The sequence below is a fragment of the Ziziphus jujuba genome, chromosome 3, assembly GCF_031755915.1.
Source record: "Ziziphus jujuba cultivar Dongzao chromosome 3, ASM3175591v1".
In the NCBI taxonomy this organism is placed as follows: Eukaryota; Viridiplantae; Streptophyta; class Magnoliopsida; order Rosales; family Rhamnaceae; genus Ziziphus; species Ziziphus jujuba.
The window spans coordinates 6,037,790-6,062,518 of record NC_083381.1 but is presented as its reverse complement, the minus strand read 5'-3'; the positions used below and the strand labels follow the sequence as shown (position 1 = coordinate 6,062,518).

Genomic DNA, 24,729 nt, shown 5'->3' with positions numbered 1-24,729 from the left:
TATAACTAACTAAAAAGCCATTAAAATATTAAAAAAACAAAAAAAAAACAACCTATCAATTAAGTTATTTTAGCAAAAAATCTAACCATCAATAATATTTTAAAATTTCTTAATAATTTTTTTAAAAAAATAAATTTCATTGATAAATTTCGAATTTTAAAAAAAAATTAAAAAATTTGATGAATATTATAAAATATTTAACTAAATTTTTAAGAATTTAATTTAGATATTTTAATGGAATTTTAGTAGAAAATATGAAAAAATATTAGTGGATGTTATAAAAATTTTATCCATTTTTCTACACATTCTAAATTTCTTTTTCATATGTTAAAAAAAAAAAAATTTATGCAAAAGTTTAAATTTAAATTTATGATATTTTTTCAAACCATGGTCTGACCCATCCGATCCATGTCTCCACATGGGTCACTAGTTGAAAACGAGCACCCTTGGTTTACGTTTTCAAAGAAGACTAGATTTGGCCACGTGCGTTGCACGTGCACCAAATTTATTAATATTCTATATACTTTTTCATTTTTATAACTATATATATATATATATAAAAAGCGGAATGTACAGCACTGTTACAAATTTTCGGATCCTCTTAAAATTACCAAAATACCCATTACTTGTGTATTTGCATTAGTCACTGCTCTCTCTCTCTCTCTCTCTCTTTCTCTTGCTTGAGGTCTATGTTATCCGTGAATAGGGATGTCAACGGGGCGGAACGGGATCGGTTTTTAAAATCCCGTCCCCATCCCCGTATGGAATTTTTCATCCCATCCCCGTAATTTTCTCTGTTTTTTTAGAAACGGGGCAGGGACGGGGATTCCCCAATCGATGGCGGTGCGGGGACGGTTTCCCCATTTGTTTTTTTTCATATAATTAATATAAATTTTTTTGATAAATTTATATTAAAAAAATTTCTTCTATAAGCAAAATATAAATAAAATGACCAAAAATATAATAAAAATACAATAAAAGATATTAAAGTTCAAATTTATAATTTTAATAACATACATTCTCAAAAAATACAATATAATATAATCCAAATACATAAACATAAAATTTATAAAAATACACATGCACACATAATAAAGTTTTACTTCTCATTTCCTTAAGTCTCCATGAAAGAATGCTCCGTAAGAGTTGATTGCTACAAAAATAGACAAAAATATTAAATAATATCAAAAAATTTTAAACAATTTAATATAAACATTTTTTGTAATAAATAAATTCAATTTACCTCCTCATCAATTTCTATGTCACTCATAGTAGAAAAACAAGCTCCAACATACGGTGAAGAAGATGAAGCTAACAAAAATGAGATTAATTAGTTAACAATAAATACAAAAATTATTAAACACAAAAAAAATATAAAATTTAATTTTTCATACCATTAATTTCAACTCATAACCAATCGAATAAGTTTAATTTTAATTTTCAAAATATTAAAAAAATATTAAAAAAAAAGGTAATATATACGGGCCGGGTTCGGGCCGGGGTCTTTAATACCCAGTCCCGGCCCATCCCCGCTTCGGGTCTAAGAGAGTAAGCCCAAGCCCGCCCCGTCACCCCGTTTTTGCAGGGAAAAATCGCCCCGTTAGGGGCGGTGCACCGCGGTTTCGGGGATGGGCGGGGCAAATTGACATCCCTATTCGTGAAATCTCTCTCTCTCTCTCTCTTGCTTCAGATGTGTGCTTCTCCATGAAAATGAAGAAAAAGTCTCCTACACAATATACACACACACACTCTCTCTCTCTATTTTTTATTCCTATAATACTGTATATGATAGGATTCTCCTATGCTTTGTTTCTGAAAATAGATAATTTTATCACTCTGTTCTTTGTTTCCTTTCTGGTTTACATTTTATATTATTTTTTTTAAAAAAAAAAAAAAAAAGAAACATTAGAATGGGCATTTGATTTTTTTGAGTGCATTATTTTGCTCATTTAATTATACTAAAAACATGGGATACTGTAATGTGCCTCTCATCACTAAATTAACGTAACAAATTAATAGCTTTAACCACTATTGAATCTTTAATAAAGTGGTAATAATTATTCAATTTCTAACAATTACTTAGCATATATAAACGTCCATGAGTGCCATAAAAAAAAAGGGAAAAATTACTTTAAGTTATAATACCCAAAAAAATAAAATGAAGAAACATGAAGATTTGGCGAAAATAGAAAAAGAGGTCTGTTACGGAAACAGAAAGAAAGAAAGAAAGTATTGATAGTAGAACTATTGAAGGCTACGGAAATAAAAAAAATAAATAAATAAATAAAGAGATAAGACCGGGTTACAAAAGGAAGGCTGAACAAGGTATGGCTTCTGGTGAGATTGGTCCACCTACCACCATGATGAGTTTTCAGAATTAGACTTGTACTCTCAGTATGGTTAGAATTTCTGATTTTTGGGTATGGCTATCAGAAGGCCATATTTGGGCTGATTTTTGGGGATTTTTCTGTCCTCTCAATGGTTTAGTTTGAATTTTTTTTTTTTTTTTTTTTCCTCAAGGTGCTTTTTCATTTTTTGGTAATTACTTTCTGTTTCATCTTCTACACACACATATATTGAAATTGATTGTTGTGCAGTGCTCAACCGTATTTGGTCGTTTTGAGGAGTAGTTCTAATAAAACGAGTGTAATGGGCATTGCATTACCACATATGTATAGGTATTTTTCCTTTTGAATTTTTTTTTTTTTTTTCCTTTTTGGCAAAGTTTGTTACGACATTGATATTATCCTGGAAAATATGATGGTTATGAATTTGTTGATAATGTTAAGGAATACTTGTTCTCTGTTGGGGAAGAGACACAAGGAATTGCTATGCTGTTATTCCGAGGTTCGTGCTTTTCTTTCCTTTTTATTTTTTTGTTGAAAATAAAATAAAATATATATATATATATATATATATTGGATTGATTTTATGATCTTCATGTGTGAAGAGTATGGTGATGAGAGCCGCGTTCCTAAAACGGTATTGAGAAGTGCAATTTTATTTATTCTCTTGTTTGATAAAATGGTGCATATATATATATATATATATATTTCTTTTTTTGAGCATTTTGATTCTCTGATAATTGAAGTTTACTTCTGTCCAACTACAAAAATTCAGCACAGCAGAAGATGAATATAGAAGGGATCTAACAATTGACAGGTAGGTTTTGAAATGGGATTTGAGTTGGCGAAATAGGACAACCGAAAATCACTTCCAAATGCTAAGAAAAAGATGATGACCATTGCTTTTAGCATCAATCATAGTCCTCTAAATATCAACCAAGAAGAATCTCTACAACTTCTTCAATTAAATGTACAAGAAAAGGTATATTTGTTCTGTCGAAGTTATTGATTTTTCCCTGCTTTGCGTTTCTTTCTTCTTGATTGGAACCGTGATTTTCATTATTAATTTGTGTAGGACTAAATTTTGATAAGAAACCGTTTCTGTTAGATCTAAAAGAGAGAGTTTAACTATTTTTTAAAACTCCCATATCTTTATGATTTTGAGAGCCTTTTAGGTTCGTTTTTTGAAATAACGATTCTTTTTTACTGGAAAAGTAATACTATGAACGTGTAATCATCCATGTAGACTGTCATTAGTCTTATATTGTATTTTGTTTACTACAGGGGAAAGCCCTGTGTCTTGCTGCTGCCTGCTAAGTTTGCCAAGGGGCTATGGGAGAATTAAGCATAGACATCTAGGTAAGTACTCCATTGCTTATGCTCGTGTTTATCCTTTTATTTGGGTGTGAAACATATTTCATAATGTGTTGCTATTGTTGTGAGAAGTTCATTCACCATGTCTTATTTTGTATTTTTTTTTTTTCTCGTATAATTTCTTCCTCCTCTTTTTATTTTTTATTGTCATTTTATTTTTATTTTCTTTTCCTTCTTAGTGCTGTATATTATTAAGCAAGCATAAGGCATGCTAGGTATTAATATCAACCAAAAAAATTTTTTTCTTGGTATTTTAAAATATTCTCTTGACTTTTTTTACCCTTCTACAAAAGAAACTTGCATTTTTTAAGTTAAATAAATTAGTATTTTCAATACTATAAGTGTTAATTAGATTTCAAAAATCTGTAACATGAAGAGGTGCTTGGATGAACTATTTCTAAAATAAATTTGGAATTTTTGACACTACTCATGAAGTAGTGCAAGTTAGTACTTTTTATTTAAAATTATGCTTGAAGGATCGGGGTTTAGATAATGAGTGGAAGGATTTATAAATTAGTTTAATTAAATTTAACTTTTGAAATTAGATTTGTCAAAATAAGGCTCAAAAATAGGAAATTAGATTTTTTGTTATCGTTGAAGCTCTAACAACAATTGTTAGATTATTATTTTTGCTAGCATGTGGGGATGCAGACTTGAGAATTGGCAGACAACTAACATTCACGAGCTTGTGGATTTTTGTATCAATCCGAAGAGAGAAGTTTGCCTGCAACTTAAGGATGAGAGATCTTTCACCATTTTTGTTGTTACACTGATGTAGTTCACGTGAAGATGTAGAAATGAAAAAAATTTCACTGACCTCAACCAAAGCCAAGATATGATACGTCGATTCAATACGTTAGTTAATGATTTTTTTGATGGAAGACGTGAACAGTGACCAAAAGGTTCGGGCAAAGGAGCGATGGACTGCCCCTCCTAAGGGTTGGTGGAAAGCTAACACTGATGCGGCGTTTTGTAATGGGAAAGCTGGGATTGCTTTCATTGTTAGAGATTGGAAAGGAGAGGTCAAGTATCTTGATTACAAGCGTATCTGCTGCGGTTCACCCTTGGAAGCTGAGGTGATCTTGGGCAGCTGACCTGGCCAATAGGAGGGAATGGAAAAATATTTTTTGGTCTTCAGATTGCAGAGAAGTGGTAAACGGCATTCTATCTCCAGAAGAACCTGTGGGATGGGAAACAAGATACGATTTTATTTCCCTTAGAACTTTTTTTGAAAAGGATAACTGGTGCTTGTCTTGAAACTCAAGAAACTCCAACAGGGTGGCATACTTACTTGCCAAGAAAGCTCTTCGGTCAGGGTGTTTATCTGTCCCTTTTTGTTGTTTTTCTGGTTCTCTTCCAAGGGATGTCTTGGGCTTGATAGCCTCGGACGTTCTTGGAAATAATCTGTTGTTGTACCTCCCTCCCTCCCGGCTTTCGGGAGGTTTTTTGTGCCTTATGCAATGAATCTTTAGATTATCATGTTCCATTTCTTGATGTTTGGTTATTTGAACAGAATGAGAGATGCTGATCAAGCAAAGGAACGAGACAAGCGAGGGTGGTTCATCGCATCATCAAAAATGCATATTTTTAATTCATGTCAAATATTTTTTATATGAAACAAGCTAGATGTAAACCAAAAATTGGTATTATGTTATGTGGCTTTTCGTTTGGTAAGGAAATACAATGTTCCTGACCAAAAAACAGAAGCAGTACAACATTGTTTTAGTTGTCTAAAAATTTATTTAGAAATTATGTGAGGTTGCTAGCTCATCTACCGATATTGTCATCCCAAAAAAAAAAAAAAATCCATTCTATAGATATAAATTTTATTTGTGTCCGTACAATGAATTCTCTCGTATTATTAAAAAATCTCAAGTTGAATAATTAATTTATTTGTCAAAGGAAATAGTAGAGTTGATTATGGAGTTATATATTGGATTCTTAAATTAGTATATATTTTGCTAATATATTTTACACCGCACAAAAAATAAAATAAATTTGCATTGAGAAGTCCGTTGTAGTAGATTATTTTTGTTATAAAATTGGACAATGTTATGATATTAAAATTTTTTATGAAACTGATTTTATTCTAATATTTACTTTAAAATTGTAAAATAAGGGGGATGTATTCAATTTAGAATTTGAAGGATTTTAAAAGTCTTTTAAAATTTTGAGGTATTCGATTTAGATTTTAAAGGAGTCCATACAAGTCTAATGATATTCAATTCAGATTTTGATGGATTTTATAAAAGTCTATTAAAATCTAGATGTATTCAGTTATGACTTTATAGAATTCTTTTAAAATCTGATGGTATTTAAAAAGTCATTAATTTTAAAAGACTTTAAAAAATGATGGATTTTAATGGATTTGAAAAGATTTTAACAGGAAAATTGTGAAGAAAATTGTCAATATGAAATCCAGCTTTAAATCCAAAGATTTCATTGGATTCTTATAAAATCTTTATGGAGTCTGTAGAATTCCATAACAATCCATCAAATCCTTTAAAGTCTATAATTTATTCTAAATCCATCAAACTCTAAATTAAATACATCCCTCTTAGAGTTTGATGGATTTAGAATAAATTATAGACTTTAAAGGATTTGATGGATTGTTATGGAATTCTACAGACTCCATAAAGATTTTATAAGAATCCAATGAAATCTTTGGATTTAAAGCTGGATTTCATATTGACAATTTTCTTCACAATTTTCCTGTTAAAATCCTTTCAAATCCATTAAAATCCATCATTTTTTAAAGTCTTTTAAAATCAATGACTTTTTAAATACCACCATATTTTAAAAGAATTCTATAAAGTCATAATTGAATACATCTAGATTTTAATGGACTTTTATAAAATCCATCAAAATCTGAATTGAATATCATTAGACTTGTATGTACTCCTTTAAAATCTAAATCGAATACCTCAAAACTTTAAAAGACTTTTAAAATCCTTCAAATTCTAAATTGAATACATCCCTCTAAGGTTATTTCTAAATTGAAATATGTGACAAACAATTTTTTAAATTTTATTTCTAAATTGAAATATGTGATGAACACATATTTAAATTTTGAATTTAAGAAAGCTATTTTCTTTTTGTTGATAAAACAAATTAATCCTTTTCTTTTTTTAAAAAAAAAAAGGTTATGGAATTGATTTTATTTATTTTTTCAAAACTGATATTTTACTTAAAAATTTATCATCCTGGATAAATAAAAAAATTTGGCTATGTAAACATAAAATTTTTTATGAACAAATATTTTCACCTCATATTTATTATTCTTTGACGCAACTTTTAAATATTTAACTCTATTATATCATGGTCACGTGCAATAAATTTCGGACCATGCTTTTATATATACAGATAAAAATGCTCAACTATTAGTAAAGTTATCCACTTCGTCCTATGTCTCTTGCTTGATCCCTCTTTTTTTTGTTTTGACGGCCTAAAGCTTACTATCGTTCTATATAATATCTATAATATATACTTCTTAGTCAATTTTTTTTAAAAAATATATATATATATATATATATTAAAAAATACAAATAGAGTTGCTGATTCCCATCTCAATAGTCTCATTCATTATAAAAGAAAGGTCGAAATTGTTTTATCCTATTCCAAATAAAAATGTTTAAAATTTGTCAAAAAAAAAAAAAAGAATATTAATACATACATAGATTTGTACATATTAATTCTAATTCTTTATGCTATTTTCTTTTTTTAGATAAAACATTTTTGAAATTGATAGTATCATTTGTAATATCTTAGATGTTTATTATAACTTAACCCAACAAATTTTTAATTTTATATATAACAAAAAATTAATAAAAACAATATTAAACACTATTAACTAGCGGTCCACATGCAATGCATGTGGCCATACCTAACAATCTACAAATATAACAAAGATAACAGTATAAGATTTTAGTTCTAAATGGTTTATCAAACATATATTAGACATATGCATCAACATATATAATTATATATAAATGATAGTACAAAAATTTTAAATGAATTTTAAATAAATACGGGTAATGAATAATTATTATAAAATTTAACCTCTATAGATTAAAATTAAATAATGTCAATCGGTGAAAGCTGTTATAACACAAGTCAAATAGTGGTACAGAGAAGCCATACCATAAGATCCGAAAATTTTAAATCGGAGTTATGTATGATAAAATGTAAAATTTCTATTTTATACTTGGTATAATTGCACTATACAACTGGAAAACTAAAAAATAAAAAATAAAAAATAAAAAGTGCTAATTACATTCATTTGGATACCCACTCATACAATCTGCCCTTTCCTACATCTGCCAGATGTCTCTTACTTTCTACAAAACCAAAGCATATTTTAATTAAAACAAAAGCCATGGAATTTAGTTTATATTATGAAACTGCCATTCCTCTCTTTTAAAAAATGCAAATCCAGTTCTAAATTTTTTTAACTAATGCTGATTTGTGTCTACATATCGACTTCTTGTAAATGAGGCCACCAGCCATTGACAACATGTGATCTCAAGATTTTTCAAAAAATGGAAGATAATAAGGCAAGACAAATGGCTAAGCTAGATTCTAAAAGGTTTATGAATGAAAACGTGGTCTTTTGGGAAATCTAGTCAAAAAAAGACCAAATAACAAGGACAGTGGTTTTAAGTAGGGAAGCAAATGTCGTCGACATCGGCGAAAAGTCGCCAATAATGTCGATTGTCATCTACCACCGACACCGAAAGGGAGGGAAGAGTTTCCGTCATGATTCCCGGAGGAATTTCACTGGAATTGACGAGTTTTGACTAGAAATGCAGATGTTGGTGGGGATTTCATTTTTTGGGTGGATACGGTGGAAAATCGGTGGAGAAATCGATGGATTGTCGTCGAGTGTCGATGGAATTTTCGGGGAGATGTCGGCCGGCATGTGTGTGTGGTTGTGATTTTGAGATATGATCTGGTTTGTGTGTGTGTGTTTGTGATCTGCTGCGGTTTGGTTTGTGTGTTTGTATGTTGTGAATTTGTTTCCCTACTAGTTGTGATGTGAGTGTGATCGGCCGAGAAGAGACTGGCCGGTTGTGATCTGGCCAAGAAGAGAGGAAAAGAGACGGCTGAAGGGAAAGAGAGGGATGGGAAAAAGAAGAGGAAGAGATTGCTGAAGGGAAAGGGGATACAAGGAGATGGCTGAAGAGAACAAACAGGAATTTTTTTTTTTTTTTTTTGGCTATTGATTTATTTATTTATTTATTTATTTTTAAGAATGTGCATGAAAGTGTAAAATGTGAATGAAATCTTTTGATCGTTCTCTTTCTCATACCCATATGGTTGCTGTGGAAGATGAAAACTAGCCATGTAGAACCCTCACCCAGTTGAACGTGAAACACCCAAATGAACGTGAAACACCCAGACGCAGTTGAACGTGAAACACCAAGATCCAGACCCAGTTGAAACCCCCTTTGTACCTCCTCATTTTTTAATTCATTTTTTTTGTTTTTCTAATATTGCTTTAAATTGGAATTGGTAGAAATAAATACGTTTGGTATATCTGCTATTATATAGAAAAATTTTCTAATATAATGAATTAAAAGGACTATTATTATACACTTAAAACATCTAGATATAATCATCAATTTAAAGCACCAACGAATTTTTTTTTAATATTGATAATGTATTATGTACTATATTTGAAAATTTCATATATCTTAGTATTATTTGTTAAATTTTCTATATTGTAGTGCTAATAAAAATTGTATTTGCTTTACTTATAATAATTTTTCCCGTTTGTGAATTATTTTATTATTATTATATTTTAATTATTATATATTTTACATTAATTTTACTATATTAATTATCTTATATACAAAAATCCGTATTATAAATTAAATATTATAATTTTTATAATTTTATCGATATTTCCATTGATATTGACATTTCCATCGATATTTCCATAAAATCATACTCTCCACATTTCCATCGATACCGATATTTTCATCACTGGTTTTTTAAGAAAGGTTATGTTAGATAAATTCAAGAATCAAGATTATGATTAGTCTTATCCCCAAAAATAAAACCATATGGTTAATTAAAATATAATAGACTAACCTTGAAAATGGAAACTCAAATTCTGAAACTCTGTTCATAAACTCCATTGTTTGTCCACCTTAATTAGTCAAGAAGTATCCTAAATGTTTTGCCGCTGGTGGATTCTCATTCTGCTTTAGCTGTTATCTTAACAAAGATTTTTCAAGCTTACTTAAATTCTACTTAAAACTTGAGTGAAAAGGAAGCAACTTCATTTAGAGCAGAAATTAAATGCGCCACCGGAATGATGCAGATTATGTAGAAAGGTCTGACCAAAGAGAACACAGTAACTTGTATAGTGTCAGTGTCTTAGTGGACTGCAAAGAAATCGGTTCTGTGTTCTGAAACTTCTGATTGAGTCATAAATGGTACACACTGGATACAAAGTTTAGTAATGCTATGTGTGGTTTTACACTCTAAACATGTCCGCTCTTGTCCCTAAAGGCAGTGGTTGTGTTTGATGATTTTAGCTACTTGTTATTTTGCTTTTCAAACTAATAGTCACATTTTAAACTCTTTCAGTGGAAGAAAATTTTAATAAAGACTCAGAGGTGAAACTTTTGCTATCAAGGTGCTGTAATACTTTCAAGCATGTAAAGGAAAATGCAAGTTTACAGATAGAACTGAATTACAATATCTTCTGCTACAAGGAATGCAATAACAAAATTTAACAAAAGAGTGATAAAAGCCATCATGAAAGATTTATTATATAATTGGATATGATTAGTTATTCAATCAGATTAGCGTTTTTTGCTGGTATGCTGCAGATACTCCAATAATCAAAATTTAATAATCAAGAAAGTGCACTGTAAGTCAAGGTTCTACCAGTTGTTGATATCACCATAATGAAATCAGGTAGATGACAAAACAGTTCAAAAGAGGACTGGTCAAGCCCTGTCAAGATTCATTGAAGTAGCGTATTAACTCCATAAGGAGATGCTACATAAGTGTAATACAAGATAGATAGATTGGTGCAACTTAAAAAGAAGCAGATCTTACAAACAGCAGCAGATATGTGACAATTGGCAGTACCCCTGCTGTCATATGCATGAAAACATCCTGTAATTTCCTGCAAAAAAATTCCGTCTTGGGTTGAAGCTGGTATAAAATACATAAATATCGTTTCATTAATGTGTAATATGGAGTTTTTATTACCTTTATAAACTTTAAAAAAAAAAAAAACATCTTTGGGAATTCAAACATCTAAAATACAACCAGTTATGCAGGGGATGGTAACTGCAACAGACAAGAGCCACATGTTGAATAGCAATGAAAAGTAGGGAGCACAAGAACACCAGCAATCATGTGTTGGAATTACAGAAAAAATGAATTTTCAAAGTTTGATAATGACTCAAATCCCAGTTCCCAAAACCACTTTGAAACAATCAAAGAGTCTGTGGTAGCAGGTATTTAATTACCTTAAGACATAAATGGTGAAGAAGAGCTAGAACTGTGTTTCAAAACAGCAAAGAGTAAGGTTTTTGAATCAGCTATTCAGCTTCTGTGAATGACAACAGTTTGCTTCCAAAATTATAACTACAAATGAGGGAAGTTAGAAATGAGACCCTATCGCAAGTTAGTTAAAATAGGGAAGAAAAGAGTGCGCAAATACCAAGATCAGAATAAGAAATTCACCGCATTCTCTATTTTTTCTACCCAGGCCGTCAGAGGCAGATGATAGAGGGATATATTTCAGGAAATGGACTGCATTTAAGATGAGTATTGAACATTAAATTAGGTATAACTACATGTATGTTAAAGCAAAATAGAAGCGAGAACATGTATATTATATGACAGGTTGAAAAACAAAAGCTTCAAAGAGAAAATAGTTTGAATTGGAAAATCCAAGTTGAAGACCTTCCTTGCTAAAGGAAAACATTATATCAGAAGCATGTTTTGATCATATGAGTTGTAGTTAAAAAATTAAAAAAATAAAAAAGGAAGTGGGAAGACTCTTCTTATGACAAGCACTGCAGGTGATAGCAGGAAGATGGATGTTTTAGAATGTAGAAACTTAGAAGGAAATCCCTTATCCCATTGTGCGAAATAGCTCCAGGTTTTGGCCCATTGCACGAAATAAGTAATCATGACTATTGCAAAATAAATATAAACATCAAGATTTCATTAGCCAAAAAAAAAAAAAAAAAAAAAAAAAAAATCAGAAATAGAAAAAAAATAAATAAATAATAAAAGTACTATATGACAGAGATGGTAGAAAAGAAATACGTGTATAGAGAAGGCAGACATATATAGGACATGGTTGTAATCATATGGCTAATCAACGTATGCTTATGTTTAGGATGTGATGGATTTTGGGCCAATCCTCCCCTGCTTCTCTCTGGCACCGTGGTGTTAGCAATGGACAACCTATGATCCACAACTCAGAAATAGACGCGGGCAGTCTTTCTTCTGGCAAGCACTCGAGCTGTTTGCACCATTCAATCGAGAAGTTTCGAAGGGAGGTGAGCTGTTGGAAAGCCTTTCCATGTAGGGATTTAAGGTTTGGTATTTGAATTAGGCGAAGAGAAGTGAGAGAGGTGGGAAGCTGGCCTTCCTTCTCCGGAAATGTATCCACCACTTCATCTATTCCTTTGATATGTAAGGATGTAAGAGAGGTGAGCATTCCCAGATTCCACTGCATGATGTTGCTCCGTGCGAAGAGCTTCGAACAATCATCAATTTTAAGTGATTTTAAATTGGAAGGCCATCCCTCTTCTGAAAGTGACGCCAGTTCCTTGCAATACCCAATTTCAATTGATTGTATATCAAAGGGCAACCTCCCTTCAGGGAATGTCTTCATTTTTTGACAACTCCATATTGGCAATTCAAGGAGCGATGGGTATTGCTGCCCTGAGAGTGAGGCCGCCAGGTCACTTGCACATATTGAAAGATATTTCAAAGATGGAAGATAATCTGGTAAGCACTCCCCTTTTAGCTTCGGACAGTTTGACAAATGAAGCTCCTTAAGGTTTGAGAAAACTCCACAACCTTTTTCTCTGTTACCTTCAACTTCCACCACTGACCACTCCCTCCACTCTGCCATATCTGAAAATTTCAAGTTTTTTAACGACTTGAATGGTTTAGCGATCGAAGAAGAAGAAGAAACAGAACCATCACTATCACTATAAAATTCATTGCCTATCTTCTCCAACATATTAAATCTAGATATGAAGAGGGATTCCAAGGAAGGTAGCTGTCCCAGTGGAGGCAACCAACAACAGTTTTAAAATCAGACAGCCTTACAGATCTTATACAGAAAAATGAATGGTGTCCAACCCAAGGCAGGAAGCTTGTACCTCCATAGCTGCGAATATATAATTCCTTCAGATTTGTATGCGGCTGGAGTCTGTCCAAAGCCTCTCGTGCTGGCTGCGAATCATCATTATCACCCATCCACAACAAACCCAGTCGAGTAATACGCTTCTTATCCTCCAATTTGGCCCCTGAAGCATCTTCCTCATTTAGTACATTCTCAAGTCCTTTGATAAGAAGATCAGGTCCCTGCAGATGTTGAAGCTCACCCAGCTCTTTAATATTGGATCCGCTATCTTTTCCTACGACAAACACTGGTAATGTTTGCAGATTTTTCAACTTGCACATTTGGGGTGGCATCTCTCTCAATCCTGTCCCGCAGAACATATGGCGGAAGAAATTTTCATCATGGGAAATATTGAGATGGCGCAAGTTGAATAGCGTTGTGATGCTATTTGGCAAACGTTTAAGATTATAACAACTGTACAACTTCATTGTATGCAACTCATGCAAATTACACACCGTGTCAGGTATCTCTTCAATCGATGAATGACTTAAGTCCAAATACCTTAAATGTTTCAAATTGCCAATTGGATCTGGTATCTTTCCAATTGAAGAACGACCTAAGTCCAAATAAATTAGCTGTTTTAAATTGCCGATTGAATCTGGCAACCTAGTAATGCCACGTTGTCTTAGTATTAATGTCTGTAAATTGTACAAAGTACAAATTGAATTAGGTATTTCGTTAATTCCAGCATGATCGAACTTCAGATATCGTAACAGCTTCAAATTGGCAGTTGAGTTGAGCAACTTTGTCATGAGAGGCCTTTCCTGCATTGAGACACCTCCACCTACGTCGAGCACCCTCAAGTATCGCATTGATGGCAACTGTTCAAGAAGATGCGTCAAGTCCTTTTCTACAAATGGCCAAGTCAATTTCCTGAACAGCAGAGTGCGCAATGTCTTTGTATCACAAAAATCCTCTAAATTCTTGATATAGTCGGATTTGTATTGCAAATATGACAAATGACAAGTACTCTGCTTGCTTGAGACTTCTGATACATTGTCCTGTAAGCTAAAGTAAGATTCACCTGACACACACTTAGCCAAGTCATATACAAGGTCATGCATTGTAAAATAACAATGCTCCACAGAATGGTAGTCGAACTGGAACAATGATCTTGATAACAAATCGTTGAAGTACTCCTCTCCAACTTCTTCTGCGGTCATACTTTTATGGGTCTCCAAAAGATTCTCTCCCATCCATAATAAAATTAGTTCTTGTTTGTTCAATTCGTCACCCTTTGGAAATATTGAGCAGTAGGCAAAACATCTTTTAAGATGTCCAGGTAAATAATAATAGCTCAACCAAAGGGCCGGAAGAATATGTTCTTTCCTAGATGAATCCCATACATCATTCTTCAGAATCTTTTTCCATTCTTGTGGATTTTGTTCAGAACGCAAGAGACCACCAAGTGCTTTTACTGCTAATGGTATACCTTTACACTTTCTAACAACAAGTCTACCAATCTCTTCCAAATCAGGACGTGCACCTAGCTTTTTATTACCAAAGGCATGTTTAGCAAATAACGACCAACAATCATCTTCTGACATTATTTGTAGCCTATAATTCCGAACATCTCCCATCATATTTGCAATTTTTTCACAATAATTTTGCGCCCACATGCTCCAACTTCAAAAGGACTTTTCAATTTATCCCACTCCATATAATCCTCATTCCAAACATCATCTAAAACGAAGAAAAAATTTCTTTCCTGACAACTCTTTCTTTAACTTCTCTTGAAGTAGATTCCAGTCAGTTATACCACAGTTTGTAGATGTGACCGACTCAAAAATTACTTTTGTGATTCTAAAAAGATCAAAATCACCTGAGACACTAACCCATGCTTTCTTCTCAAAATGTTTCTTTACATTAACATTATTGTAAATGTGCTGAGCAAGGGTGGTCTTGCCAATACCGCCCATACCCACTATGGGAATCACAGAGATCTTATTCCCATCAACTTCATCTGATAGCAACAAATCAAGGATGACTTTTTGTCATCATCCCTGCCATACACAGCAGATTCTTCTACTACAGAAGTTGAAGGTGTTGTTTGTGAAGGTGTTTTTAGCACACCTTCTTTGAGGCTAATTATATCCTTTTCTTGCAATATGAATTCCAATCTATTAAGGATTTCCTCTATCCTCGACTCTACTTCCTGTTTGTCAAATGCAGTAAATGGATTTGTGATGAAATTGAGTACCTGATATGAGGTGCTTCCAGATCCACCTTCAATCTCGCATCGCAAAGCTTCAACATTGATCTCATCCACCAAGTCATCTGCATCATCGATTACTTCCTTGAGCTCAGCAAGCCACTTCCTCACAGCTAGGTTTTTCATTTGCTTCTCCTCGGCATCATTCAGCACCGACTCAGCTGACAGCAACTTAATCTTCAACTTCTTGAGCAGTCCGTTGTTGAGTTTCTTTCTCCCGATGAAGTTAAGGACATCCTTGGAAGTCATCCTGTCAAACAACACCTGAAGGAAAGCAGAGAGTAAAGCTTCTCCTACTACTGCAGCCATAGGGTTTTTTGGTATAGTAGAGATTAAGGAATTCAAAAACGAGGGGAAAGTTCTTTGTTTTGCAAACAACAAAGAAGAAGAAGTGTTTGGATAATATGCTGTGTATTTATATATTCAAAAACGAGGGGAAAGTTCTTTGTTTTGCAAACAACAAAGAAGAAGCGTTTGGATGATATGTTGTGTATTGATATATATAAATAATATATATACCCTTTATCGTTTTTCTTTTTTTTTTTTAATAATTTACTTAAATTATAATATATCCAAAAATTTCTTTTTTATACTATTCGAACTCATATTTTGGTACAAATAAAAATATCAAATCACTGAAATTAATCCTCTTCGTCATATCTTATCCTTTTATCTTTTTTTATCTTCTTTTCCACTTTATCCTTGATATCATTTTTCTTTATTTATCTCTCTATGCTATAAACGAGAAGTTCTGATGAGTTTTGGTTTTTTTTTTACTGTTTAAAATTGTTAAAAAATGACTGCATCTTCTGTGTTTTTTTGTTTTATTTTGTTTTGGATTTTTTTTTAATTTTATTTACTTTTAAAATGATGCCGTTTATAGTGAAAATACCTAACTCTATCATTTTTCTCATTTTCCTTCCAAGATGGTATGCCAAGAATACAATGGTAATTTCATGTATACTAGATACGGATCCCTTGTCTGAGATTTTTGGGATTGCGCAATATGATTATTGATTGTGCGGCAACTACTCTTTTAACACACAAAAAAAAAAAAAAACAAAAAAAAAAAAACCTTTTCATTTGGATTGCGCAGTACGGTTATTGATTGTGCTCCAACTACTCTTTTCACACACAGGCGCGAAAAAAAAAATTACTTTTCATTTTCTTCTTTGGACCAGAGACTTTGGTTCTCCTGTGAAGAATCTCATAAGGCAATTTTTTTCATAACAGATTTTTCGCTTTTGGTTTCCTTCTTTTAATATCACATATAGGGTTTTTCTTCTTTTTCTTCTCATATCGAAAACCAACAACATCTCCCCCTTACAAATTCTTTGCTAATGCTTGCACATCTTTTAAATCTACAGAAAAATTCATATGATTCATAAAGTAGATGGAGAAACGTTGCCATCGCCAGCAGCAATAGCATTAGCACATTAATGGGACTTCTGATAATCGGCCATTGCTAGAACTTGCTAATTGATGTGTCCAAGTTGGTTTGTTTTCTTTTCTTTTATGAATTTGCCCATGTGGATCTACCTAATTGAAACGTGTATTCATATTTGCCTGTGAGTGAAACCCGGTTCTATATACTTTTATTTTATCTCTTTTTGTTCGTTTGCCCCATTACTTTGTCAACGAATTAAGCATTTTGGGTGTAAAAAATGATGTTGAGTTTTAATGTTCATTTAGTAAGGAGTATAAAAGGGATGTGAAACTGTCAATTTTCGCTTACGATTGTGATATTATTTTATAATTTCTATTTACTAAATTTTTGTGTGGTTTGTCATATTTCTATTCTTCTCATGCCTGGCTTTTGAATGAAAAAATTAAAACCAGGACAAAAAAAAAATAAAAAATGTTATCACGTAGTGAGGACTAGGAGGATGAGAAAAAAGTGAAAATTTTGAAGTTAAAATCCTTTTCTTGGGTGATCAAGAAAATTGAATGGAGTATTTCCTTTCTTTTTTTGTGGTAATGGGAGTATTTTCTGTTTTGTTTGTTCGAATGGGTTACAATTATCGAATAGAATGCAATGTTGAGATTTATCCTTATCTGCTGAGGAATGTACGGGTAAAATAATTCAATAGGAACACATCACAAGACACGTCAGCAAAGTTCGTCTAGTAAGCAGCCACATCAGTGGCAATATCCTAATAGTTACAATATCTTGGTTAAGAAAGGGATGGCATAGATCAAAAGCCCAATAAATCCGAGATAATTAACTTTGGACTTATTAGTCGAGACAAATTGTTCGAAGGAAAGATATGATAATGCGGGATCCGATGTAAAAAACAGAACTACCTGAAACCCGAGAGAAGCGTAGAAACAAAACAATGCATGAGAAAATACCGAGATTTCTGAATCCTAAAAGAAAAAAGAATCCAACCAAGATGGGTCAAGATCTCGCAAAATCATTTCAAACAGCATCTAGATAGGGATCAAAGCGGGTCAACAGAACCCACAAAATTCTCCTAAGAATATGCTTCAAATTGGTTCGAAACATATAAAAATTGTTATAAAGGTAACCAGGGCACCCCCATTCAAGGTACGCTAAAAATAATACTATCAATTATAGTTGTTCAAACATCAATTGTGAGTTCATAATCTAACTTGAGCTTCGGAGTACCTTTGGCCGGTACCGCACCAGTGCCAAGGTTTCTTTTGTTCTTCTATCCCTTATTTTGCAGCTTCATATTGTACATTCCAGTTGCCACTTCAGCTTTTTACCTAACTAGAAGCTATTCAAATTTTAGCATCAACAGTTTGGCGTGCCAGGTAGGGGGAGAAAATAGTAAACAAAAAGACATGTTGAGGATTTTGGCAATGGCTTCCCAAGATAATCCCACCCAAGGCAAGCAAATTTTTGTTTTATAGACCGAAGTGGAATCGCTCCAATCAAAAGTCCAGGAAATGGCAACTATGTACGAACAAACACAGAAAGTGAACCAAGAGTTGATGCAACAACTACAACAATTACTTCCCCTTACAGTAGTAAGGAGAGAAGAAGTACAAAAAGAACAGCAGCGAGATGTAAGTCGAGACAAGTCACGTGAAAATAGACTATCAAAATCTCAACCACTTTGCAGCATCGCCATAAATAGTCATAACGATAAAGAACGAAAAAGGAGACACGACCAGAATGAAGGGACTTCAAAAATGAAGAAACCAAATCAGGAAGAAAAAGAAGATTTGAGAGAAATAGTACAAGAAGAAGTCAAGAGACCGAAAGGTGTGGCCCAGTTTGACCAACGATGGGTCTCAAACCTGGTGCATACTCCATTTGTCAGATGGATAGCCGAGACAAATCTACCATCTCGATTCGTTCCTCCAAAATTCGATCTTTATGATGGTACGTCTGACCCATTAGAGCATTTGACACAGTATCATCATGCTATGTTCCCGCTCGGGTTACCCCATGATAGAAGAGAATCCATAATGTGTAAAAATTTTGCTACAAGTCTCAAGGGAGCTGTGCTGACCTGGTTTGATAGTCTCAAACCAGAGTCGATTCATTCTTTTGTAGAACTCGTCAACCATTTTGGGGCACAATTTACTTCAAGCATGAAGGTAAAGAAAGAAACAAACCATCTTTTCATAATAACCCAGGGAAGAAATGAATCCTTGAAGGCTTACACACAAAGATTCAACAAAGAAAATGTCAGTATATTAGACTGTAATGAATCAATTGCAATAGAAGCTTTCAGGAAAGTTCTTTTAAGAGAAAATCATATGTACGAATCGCTCATAAAAAGGGTACCCGAAACAATAATCGAAGTAATGTCTCGGATGGCGAAGTACTAACTTAGAAGAAGACCGAAAGATGGAGAAATGAGATAGGACTTGAAATTTGAGAAAGAAGAACCCGTGATGGAGGTAGATCAGACTTTGTCTCAGGAGAAACCAACTCAACCCCCTTGACTCCAAGTAAAGGCAACAAGAGTTGAAAGAAGAAGGCAAGACAAAGATAGTGATCCTTTTAAATACTACTCTTTGACAGTCATTCCTGAACGACTGGTTGAACACTTAGAAGGAAAGAAGTACGTGAAATGGCTAAAGAAAATTACAACAGATCCTCGACTCTGAGACATAGGAAAATTTTGCGCTTTTCACAATAACTACGGTCATCTTACTATAGAGTGCAAACAACTGAAGTGGGAAATTGAAGCCCTCATCAAGAGAGGATACTTGAAGGAATTCATGTCAAAAGGAAAGAAGCAAGACGTGGAAGATGAAGAATCTCAGAAAAAATATGATAACATTAGCAATACCATCCACGGTGGCTTTGATGAAAGAAAGAGAGCAGCATATCAAGCAGGCAGAAGTGGCATTGGTGAGCTCACCTAGCCGAAAAACTCCCAAACTAGAATCATCACCCTTGATCATTTTCTCGGATCACGACATGAAAGGTCTGCACACGCCACATGATGATCCGCTGATCATTAAAATAGACATAGCAAACAACTTGGTCTCCAGAATCTTAGTAGATGCAGGTAGTCCAGTCAACATCATTTTCCTATCAACATTAAACAAAATGAAGTGGAAAAGCGACAACATAGAAAAGGTCGATGACATGAACTTGGTCGAATTCAATAGGGAGACGAGCCGAGTTATGGGGAAAGTGACTATACCCATTCTCAACAAGGGTAAGACGGTGCTATAAAAAATGATAGTAATTGATTCGGATTCAGCATACAACACTATTTTAGGGAGGCCTTGGATCCATTCAATGGAGGCCGTACCATCTTCTTATCATCAAGTGGTGAAGTTCCATCTTGGAGACCAAATTGTGTCCGTGAAAAGTGACAAAGTCAGCACCCGAAATTGCTATGTAGCCACCATGAAGGGAAAAACTTATGGAGATAAATAGCAACCATGAAACCTCAAAATTTCGACAGAAGAAGTGAATGAAGTTGAGAATCCCAAGACAATCCTAGAAGTGGCCCTGGAAGAGACAAAGCCGAGTCAAAAGGTCAGAGTCGGAGCAAGTCTATCTGAAGAGATAAAAGGATGACTTTTGAATTTCCTAAAAGAGATAAGACACTGTTTCACTTGGGATGTTTCAGACATAGAAGGAATTGATCCAGAATTAATCACGCATAAGCTGAATGTAGATCCGAATCACAAGCCATTGAAATAGAAGAGAAGGAAATTCACCCCTGAAAGAAGTCGGATCATCAATGAAGAAATTCAAAAGCTGGAAGATAATGGACTCATCCAAACAATCCATTATCTGAAATGGTAGCAAAGGTGGTGGTAGTAATGAAAAAGAACAAAAAGCCGCGAGCCTGCATTGACTTTACTAACCTGAATAAGGCTTATCTAAAAGACAGTTTTCCTCTCCCGATGTTTGAAACCTTGGTAGATGCAATGGCTGGCCATGAGATGCTAAGTTTCTTAGATGCTTATTTAGGGTATAATCAAATCCTAATGCACCCAGAGGATCAAGAGAAGACTTCATTCATGACAAACTGAGGAATATACTGTTATAAGGTAATGCCTTTTGGACTTAACAATGCAGGTGCGACTTATCAGAGACTGGTGAATAAGATGTTCAAATATCAAATTGGAAAAACGATGGAGGTGTACATAGATGATATGCTTGTAAAGTTGGCCAAAGTCGAAAATCATTTAGATCATTTAAGGCAAACATTTAATGTATTAGAGAAATACAGGATGAAGTTAAACCCGACGAAGTGCACCTTCGGAGTCCCAGGAGGAATGTTTCTCGGACATATTGTTACCCAAAGAGGGATCAAGGCAAATCCGAAACAAATCAAAGCTCTGATTGACATGCCTTCATCTTGGACCAAAAAGAAGTGATGAAACTGAATGGTAGAATCACAGCTCTAAGCCAATTCATATCAAGGTCCTCAGACAGAAGTTATAAATTTTTCAGCGTCCTGAAAGGATGTAAAGATTTTGTTTGAATCGACGAATGCAAAACAACATTTCAACAATTGAAGGAATATCTCAGTTCGCCTCCCCTTTTGGTGAACCCAAATCCCAAAGACGTGCTTCAATTGTACCTTACAGTATCAGACAAAGTAGTTAGTTTGGTATTAACAAAAACTGAAGGCAGAAAACAATATCCAATTTTCTACGTCAGCAAAATTTTGTCACCCGATACACGAACGTGGAGAAACTAGTACTAGCATTAGTAATGACGGTCCGAAAGATCAAGCTGTACTTCTAAAGCAACAAAGTGGAGGTCGTATCAACATACCCTATACGGTCTCTGCTAAATAAGCCTAATCTAGCAGGACAAATTGCAATATGGGCAGTGGAACATGCAGATCACGGGATCGAGTATGTTCCAAAATTGGCTATTAAATCTCAAATATTAGCCAATTTTATAGCTGAATTTGCAATATCCAAAGTAGAGTCACAAGAAGGGCCCAAGTAAAGAAGCTTTGAATTATGGAACCTGTTCGTAGATGGATCTTCAAACAAAAAGGGTTGGGAGTAGGAATGCTACTGAAAACACCAACCAGAGAGCTCATTGAACATTCTTTCCATTTTAGATTTCGAGCCTCAAATAATGAGGCAGAGTATGAGGCTTTGATTGCAGCGTTGAATTTGGCTCATAAGTTTGGAGCACGGAGATTGAAGATACATAGTGACTAGGCATTAGTGGTAAATCAAGTAAATGGAAATTTCTCGGCTACTAACCCTGTTATGGCAGCGTACTTACAAAAGGTTAAACAACTGATCGAAAAATTTAAGGATATCGAGATAAAGCAACTACCGAGAGATGAAAAAAACCATGCGGATGCTCTAACAAATATAGCATCTTCAGTTTAAACCAATCGTAAGAGAATTATCCCCATAGAATATCTTTCGAAAAAAAATATATCCAAGAAATAAAATCTCTCGGTAACTAATCAGATGGAAGAAAAAAGTTGGTGACGTCAATCTTTGAATATATTGATAGTTAATACCATCAGATAAATCCAAAGTAAGGAAATTAAGAATGAGATTAGCCAAGTATTATATCCTCAGAGGAGAACTTTACAGAAGATCATACTTCTTAGGTCTAAAATATTGATGATTTTATACCATATTTATAGCTTAATATTTATTAGTTTGTATTAATTTGTTATGGAAAGATACTTGATTATGTATTTTTCCTAATCTAGGTGAAAGAGGAAGAATTTTAAGAAAACAACCATAAAAGTGGATTCCTTGGAGCGAATTATGGTGGGAAGCAAGATTTGAGCTCGAACGGATCAAGTATTGAAAAGATTCCAAAAAGATTCTTTAAAGATTCCGTAAAGATTTTGTCGGGAATTTCATGATGGAAGTGGATGTCATATGAATCCTCACAATCTGACAATTTCAAATATCATATTAATTTTGAATTTTGAGGTGCGAGTAAAGAGTTATCGTTATTGAAAGTTTTGAATTTATAAAAAAAAAATATTCTAGTTAAATCTCCACCATTGATCAAAAGAGGAAATTAAGACAATTTGAGGGCTAAGATAAAGACAAGTGGCAATAATTGGTTAATTTATCATTAATGAGGCATATGTCATGTCACATGCTTCATTAAGGGTAAATTAGACTAATTAACTATTTTTTTTAGAAAGAATTAGAGAAAAGGAAAGTATTAGAGAGCAAGTAATATCAAGTTTCCTTTTTACACATGAAATTCGTCAAACCCTCTTGATGACCTAAAAAATGTATCTTCCAAAACTCCTACATTGAAAATAAAGAGAAAAAAAAGATTCCCAAGGTCCTATATATATAGCATCTATCACATTGAAGGAAGATATACAAGTTTAGAGAGTTATTTAAGAGCTTTTAGGAGGCTTAAATAGAAACAAATCAAATTTTGGGAGTTTCTAAGGATCTCTTAAGGGTTCTAAGGTTTTAAAGTTTTAGAAGATCAATTGAAGAATTTGGAGGGAGCATAGAGACGTGGGTTTGCTTGTAGAAGAAGGCTACGACTTGGAGAGCTTTTGGAGGAGGATTTCTTCAATAGTTTTTATTCTCTTCTCTTTCTCTTTAATTGTGAACATTATTGTTTTTTTTCTTTATAACTATGGATGTTGAAATTACTTTTGCCATGAACTAATTTCATAGCTAGGATTATGATGTAGCCCTAACTATGAAGGTCTAATTATTTTAATATATGTTGAGTTTTATTTAATTAGTAATATGTTTTGTTAATAAATTATTGGTATGCTTAATGCTTTCATAGGCTGGAAGGAAGGAATGATTTTAATAATATTTCAGCTTGGAAAAGGATAATATTATGGATCTCCAATGATTTACATGAATGCCTAATTGATTGGAAAATAGTTATGTCTCAACCATATTATTTGCTTAATCTATGCTTAATGAATTTGCATGATTTAATTTATTGACCGGAAGGAATAAATTAGGTTATGTGAATATTATCAATTGTGAGTGAAAACTACTTTTGATTAATTTTGTAATTAAGTGTGGTTAACAAAATTACTAGTTAATTAAATTCACATATTTAAGTAATTAAATTGGAATGGTTAGTGGTGAAATCAAATGCCCTAGTGTTCATAATTATTAAACTCACTCTCTTACTTGAAATTGATCTAATTTTAATTTCTTGTTTTTGTTTAATTTAGTTTATTTAATTTTCAATTACTATCTTAATTGCTAGTTCAAATATTACCAAAATCTAATTATCTTTGGTACTTAATTCTTAATCCCTTGGGTACGACAACCTTATTTTTCCACTTTATTACTTGAAAACGATTTGTGCACTTGCGAGTTGATTTTACACATCAATACTTAGGGCCACTACTGAAATGTTTGGGACCAAGGGTAGCGTTAAAAGTTATGGGCGAAGTACATGAAGGCCATTGTGGCATTCACTCAAGGGGAAGAGCACTGGGAAGAAAAATAAGGCTACATAGTTTCTATTGGCTGACCATGATGAAAGATTATGAAAGGTACATGAAGAAGTGTGATAAATGTCAGAGGTTTGCTCCTTTACACAATGTACCAGCGAATGAACTTACACATGTGTCAAGTCCCTAGCCTTTCATCCAATGGGGACTTGATATAATGGGTCCCTTTTCCTTTGGCAACGAGACAATGGAAATTCATCTTGGTAGCAATTGATTATTTCTCAAAATGGATCGAAGCTGAAGCCTACCCGAAAATCAAAGAGTCTCGTTTAATAAATTTTGTATGGAAATTTATCATATGCAGGTTTGGTTTACTGAAGGTGTTAATTTCTGACAATGGGTCCCGATTTATCAGCAAAGGGTTTAGAAATTTCTGCAAGGAATGGAAGATAAAGCTCCGACACTCCTTACCAAGACATCCACAAGGAAATGGCCAGGCAAAAGCATCAAATAAAAGTATACTGAATACTCCAAAAAAGCGACTAGAGGATTCGAAAGGACTATGGGCCAAAAAAC

The 24,729-nt window shown here is 33.4% G+C and overlaps 2 protein-coding genes and 1 long non-coding RNA gene across 10 annotated transcripts; 1 reads left to right on the top strand and 2 right to left on the bottom strand.

Moving 5' to 3' along the window:
- The first annotated feature begins 2,205 nt into the window (after positions 1–2,205).
- On the top strand, positions 2,206–5,528 carry LOC125423154 (uncharacterized). Of its 6 annotated transcripts, none has more exons than XR_009638158.1 (6): positions 2,206–2,520; positions 2,598–2,678; positions 2,790–2,847; positions 3,121–3,327; positions 3,630–5,035; positions 5,233–5,528. It is a non-coding gene; the product is annotated as an uncharacterized LOC125423154 (long non-coding RNA). The 6 variants fall into 6 exon arrangements; XR_009638156.1 differs by adding an exon at positions 2,951–2,982 and having other exon boundaries at positions 2,218–2,520; positions 3,630–5,528; XR_009638159.1 differs by having other exon boundaries at positions 2,218–2,520; positions 3,630–3,704; positions 4,339–5,525.
- Positions 5,529–10,385: 4,857 nt separating this feature from the next.
- LOC107422028 (putative disease resistance protein At3g14460) lies at positions 10,386–14,786 on the bottom strand. Of its 3 annotated transcripts, none has more exons than XM_060815891.1 (4): positions 12,018–14,786; positions 11,404–11,495; positions 11,210–11,327; positions 10,386–10,889 (listed from the first exon to the last, which is right to left on the bottom strand). In XM_060815891.1, the coding sequence occupies exon 1, from the start codon at positions 14,727–14,729 to the stop codon at positions 12,930–12,932; it is 1,800 nt and encodes a 599-aa protein (XP_060671874.1). In that variant the 5' UTR covers positions 14,730–14,786; the 3' UTR covers positions 10,386–10,889; positions 11,210–11,327; positions 11,404–11,495; positions 12,018–12,929. The 3 variants fall into 3 exon arrangements, with proteins under 3 accessions (XP_060671874.1, XP_060671873.1, XP_060671872.1); XM_060815890.1 differs by having other exon boundaries at positions 11,427–11,495; XM_060815889.1 differs by having other exon boundaries at positions 11,210–11,495.
- On the bottom strand, positions 10,386–15,794 carry LOC132803279 (putative disease resistance RPP13-like protein 1). Its single transcript, XM_060815892.1, has 3 exons — positions 15,311–15,794; positions 10,791–10,860; positions 10,386–10,685 (listed from the first exon to the last, which is right to left on the bottom strand). Exons 1-3 carry the CDS (start codon positions 15,629–15,631, stop codon positions 10,585–10,587), a joined length of 492 nt encoding a protein of 163 aa, XP_060671875.1. The 5' UTR covers positions 15,632–15,794; the 3' UTR covers positions 10,386–10,584.
- Positions 15,795–24,729: the final 8,935 nt, after the last annotated feature.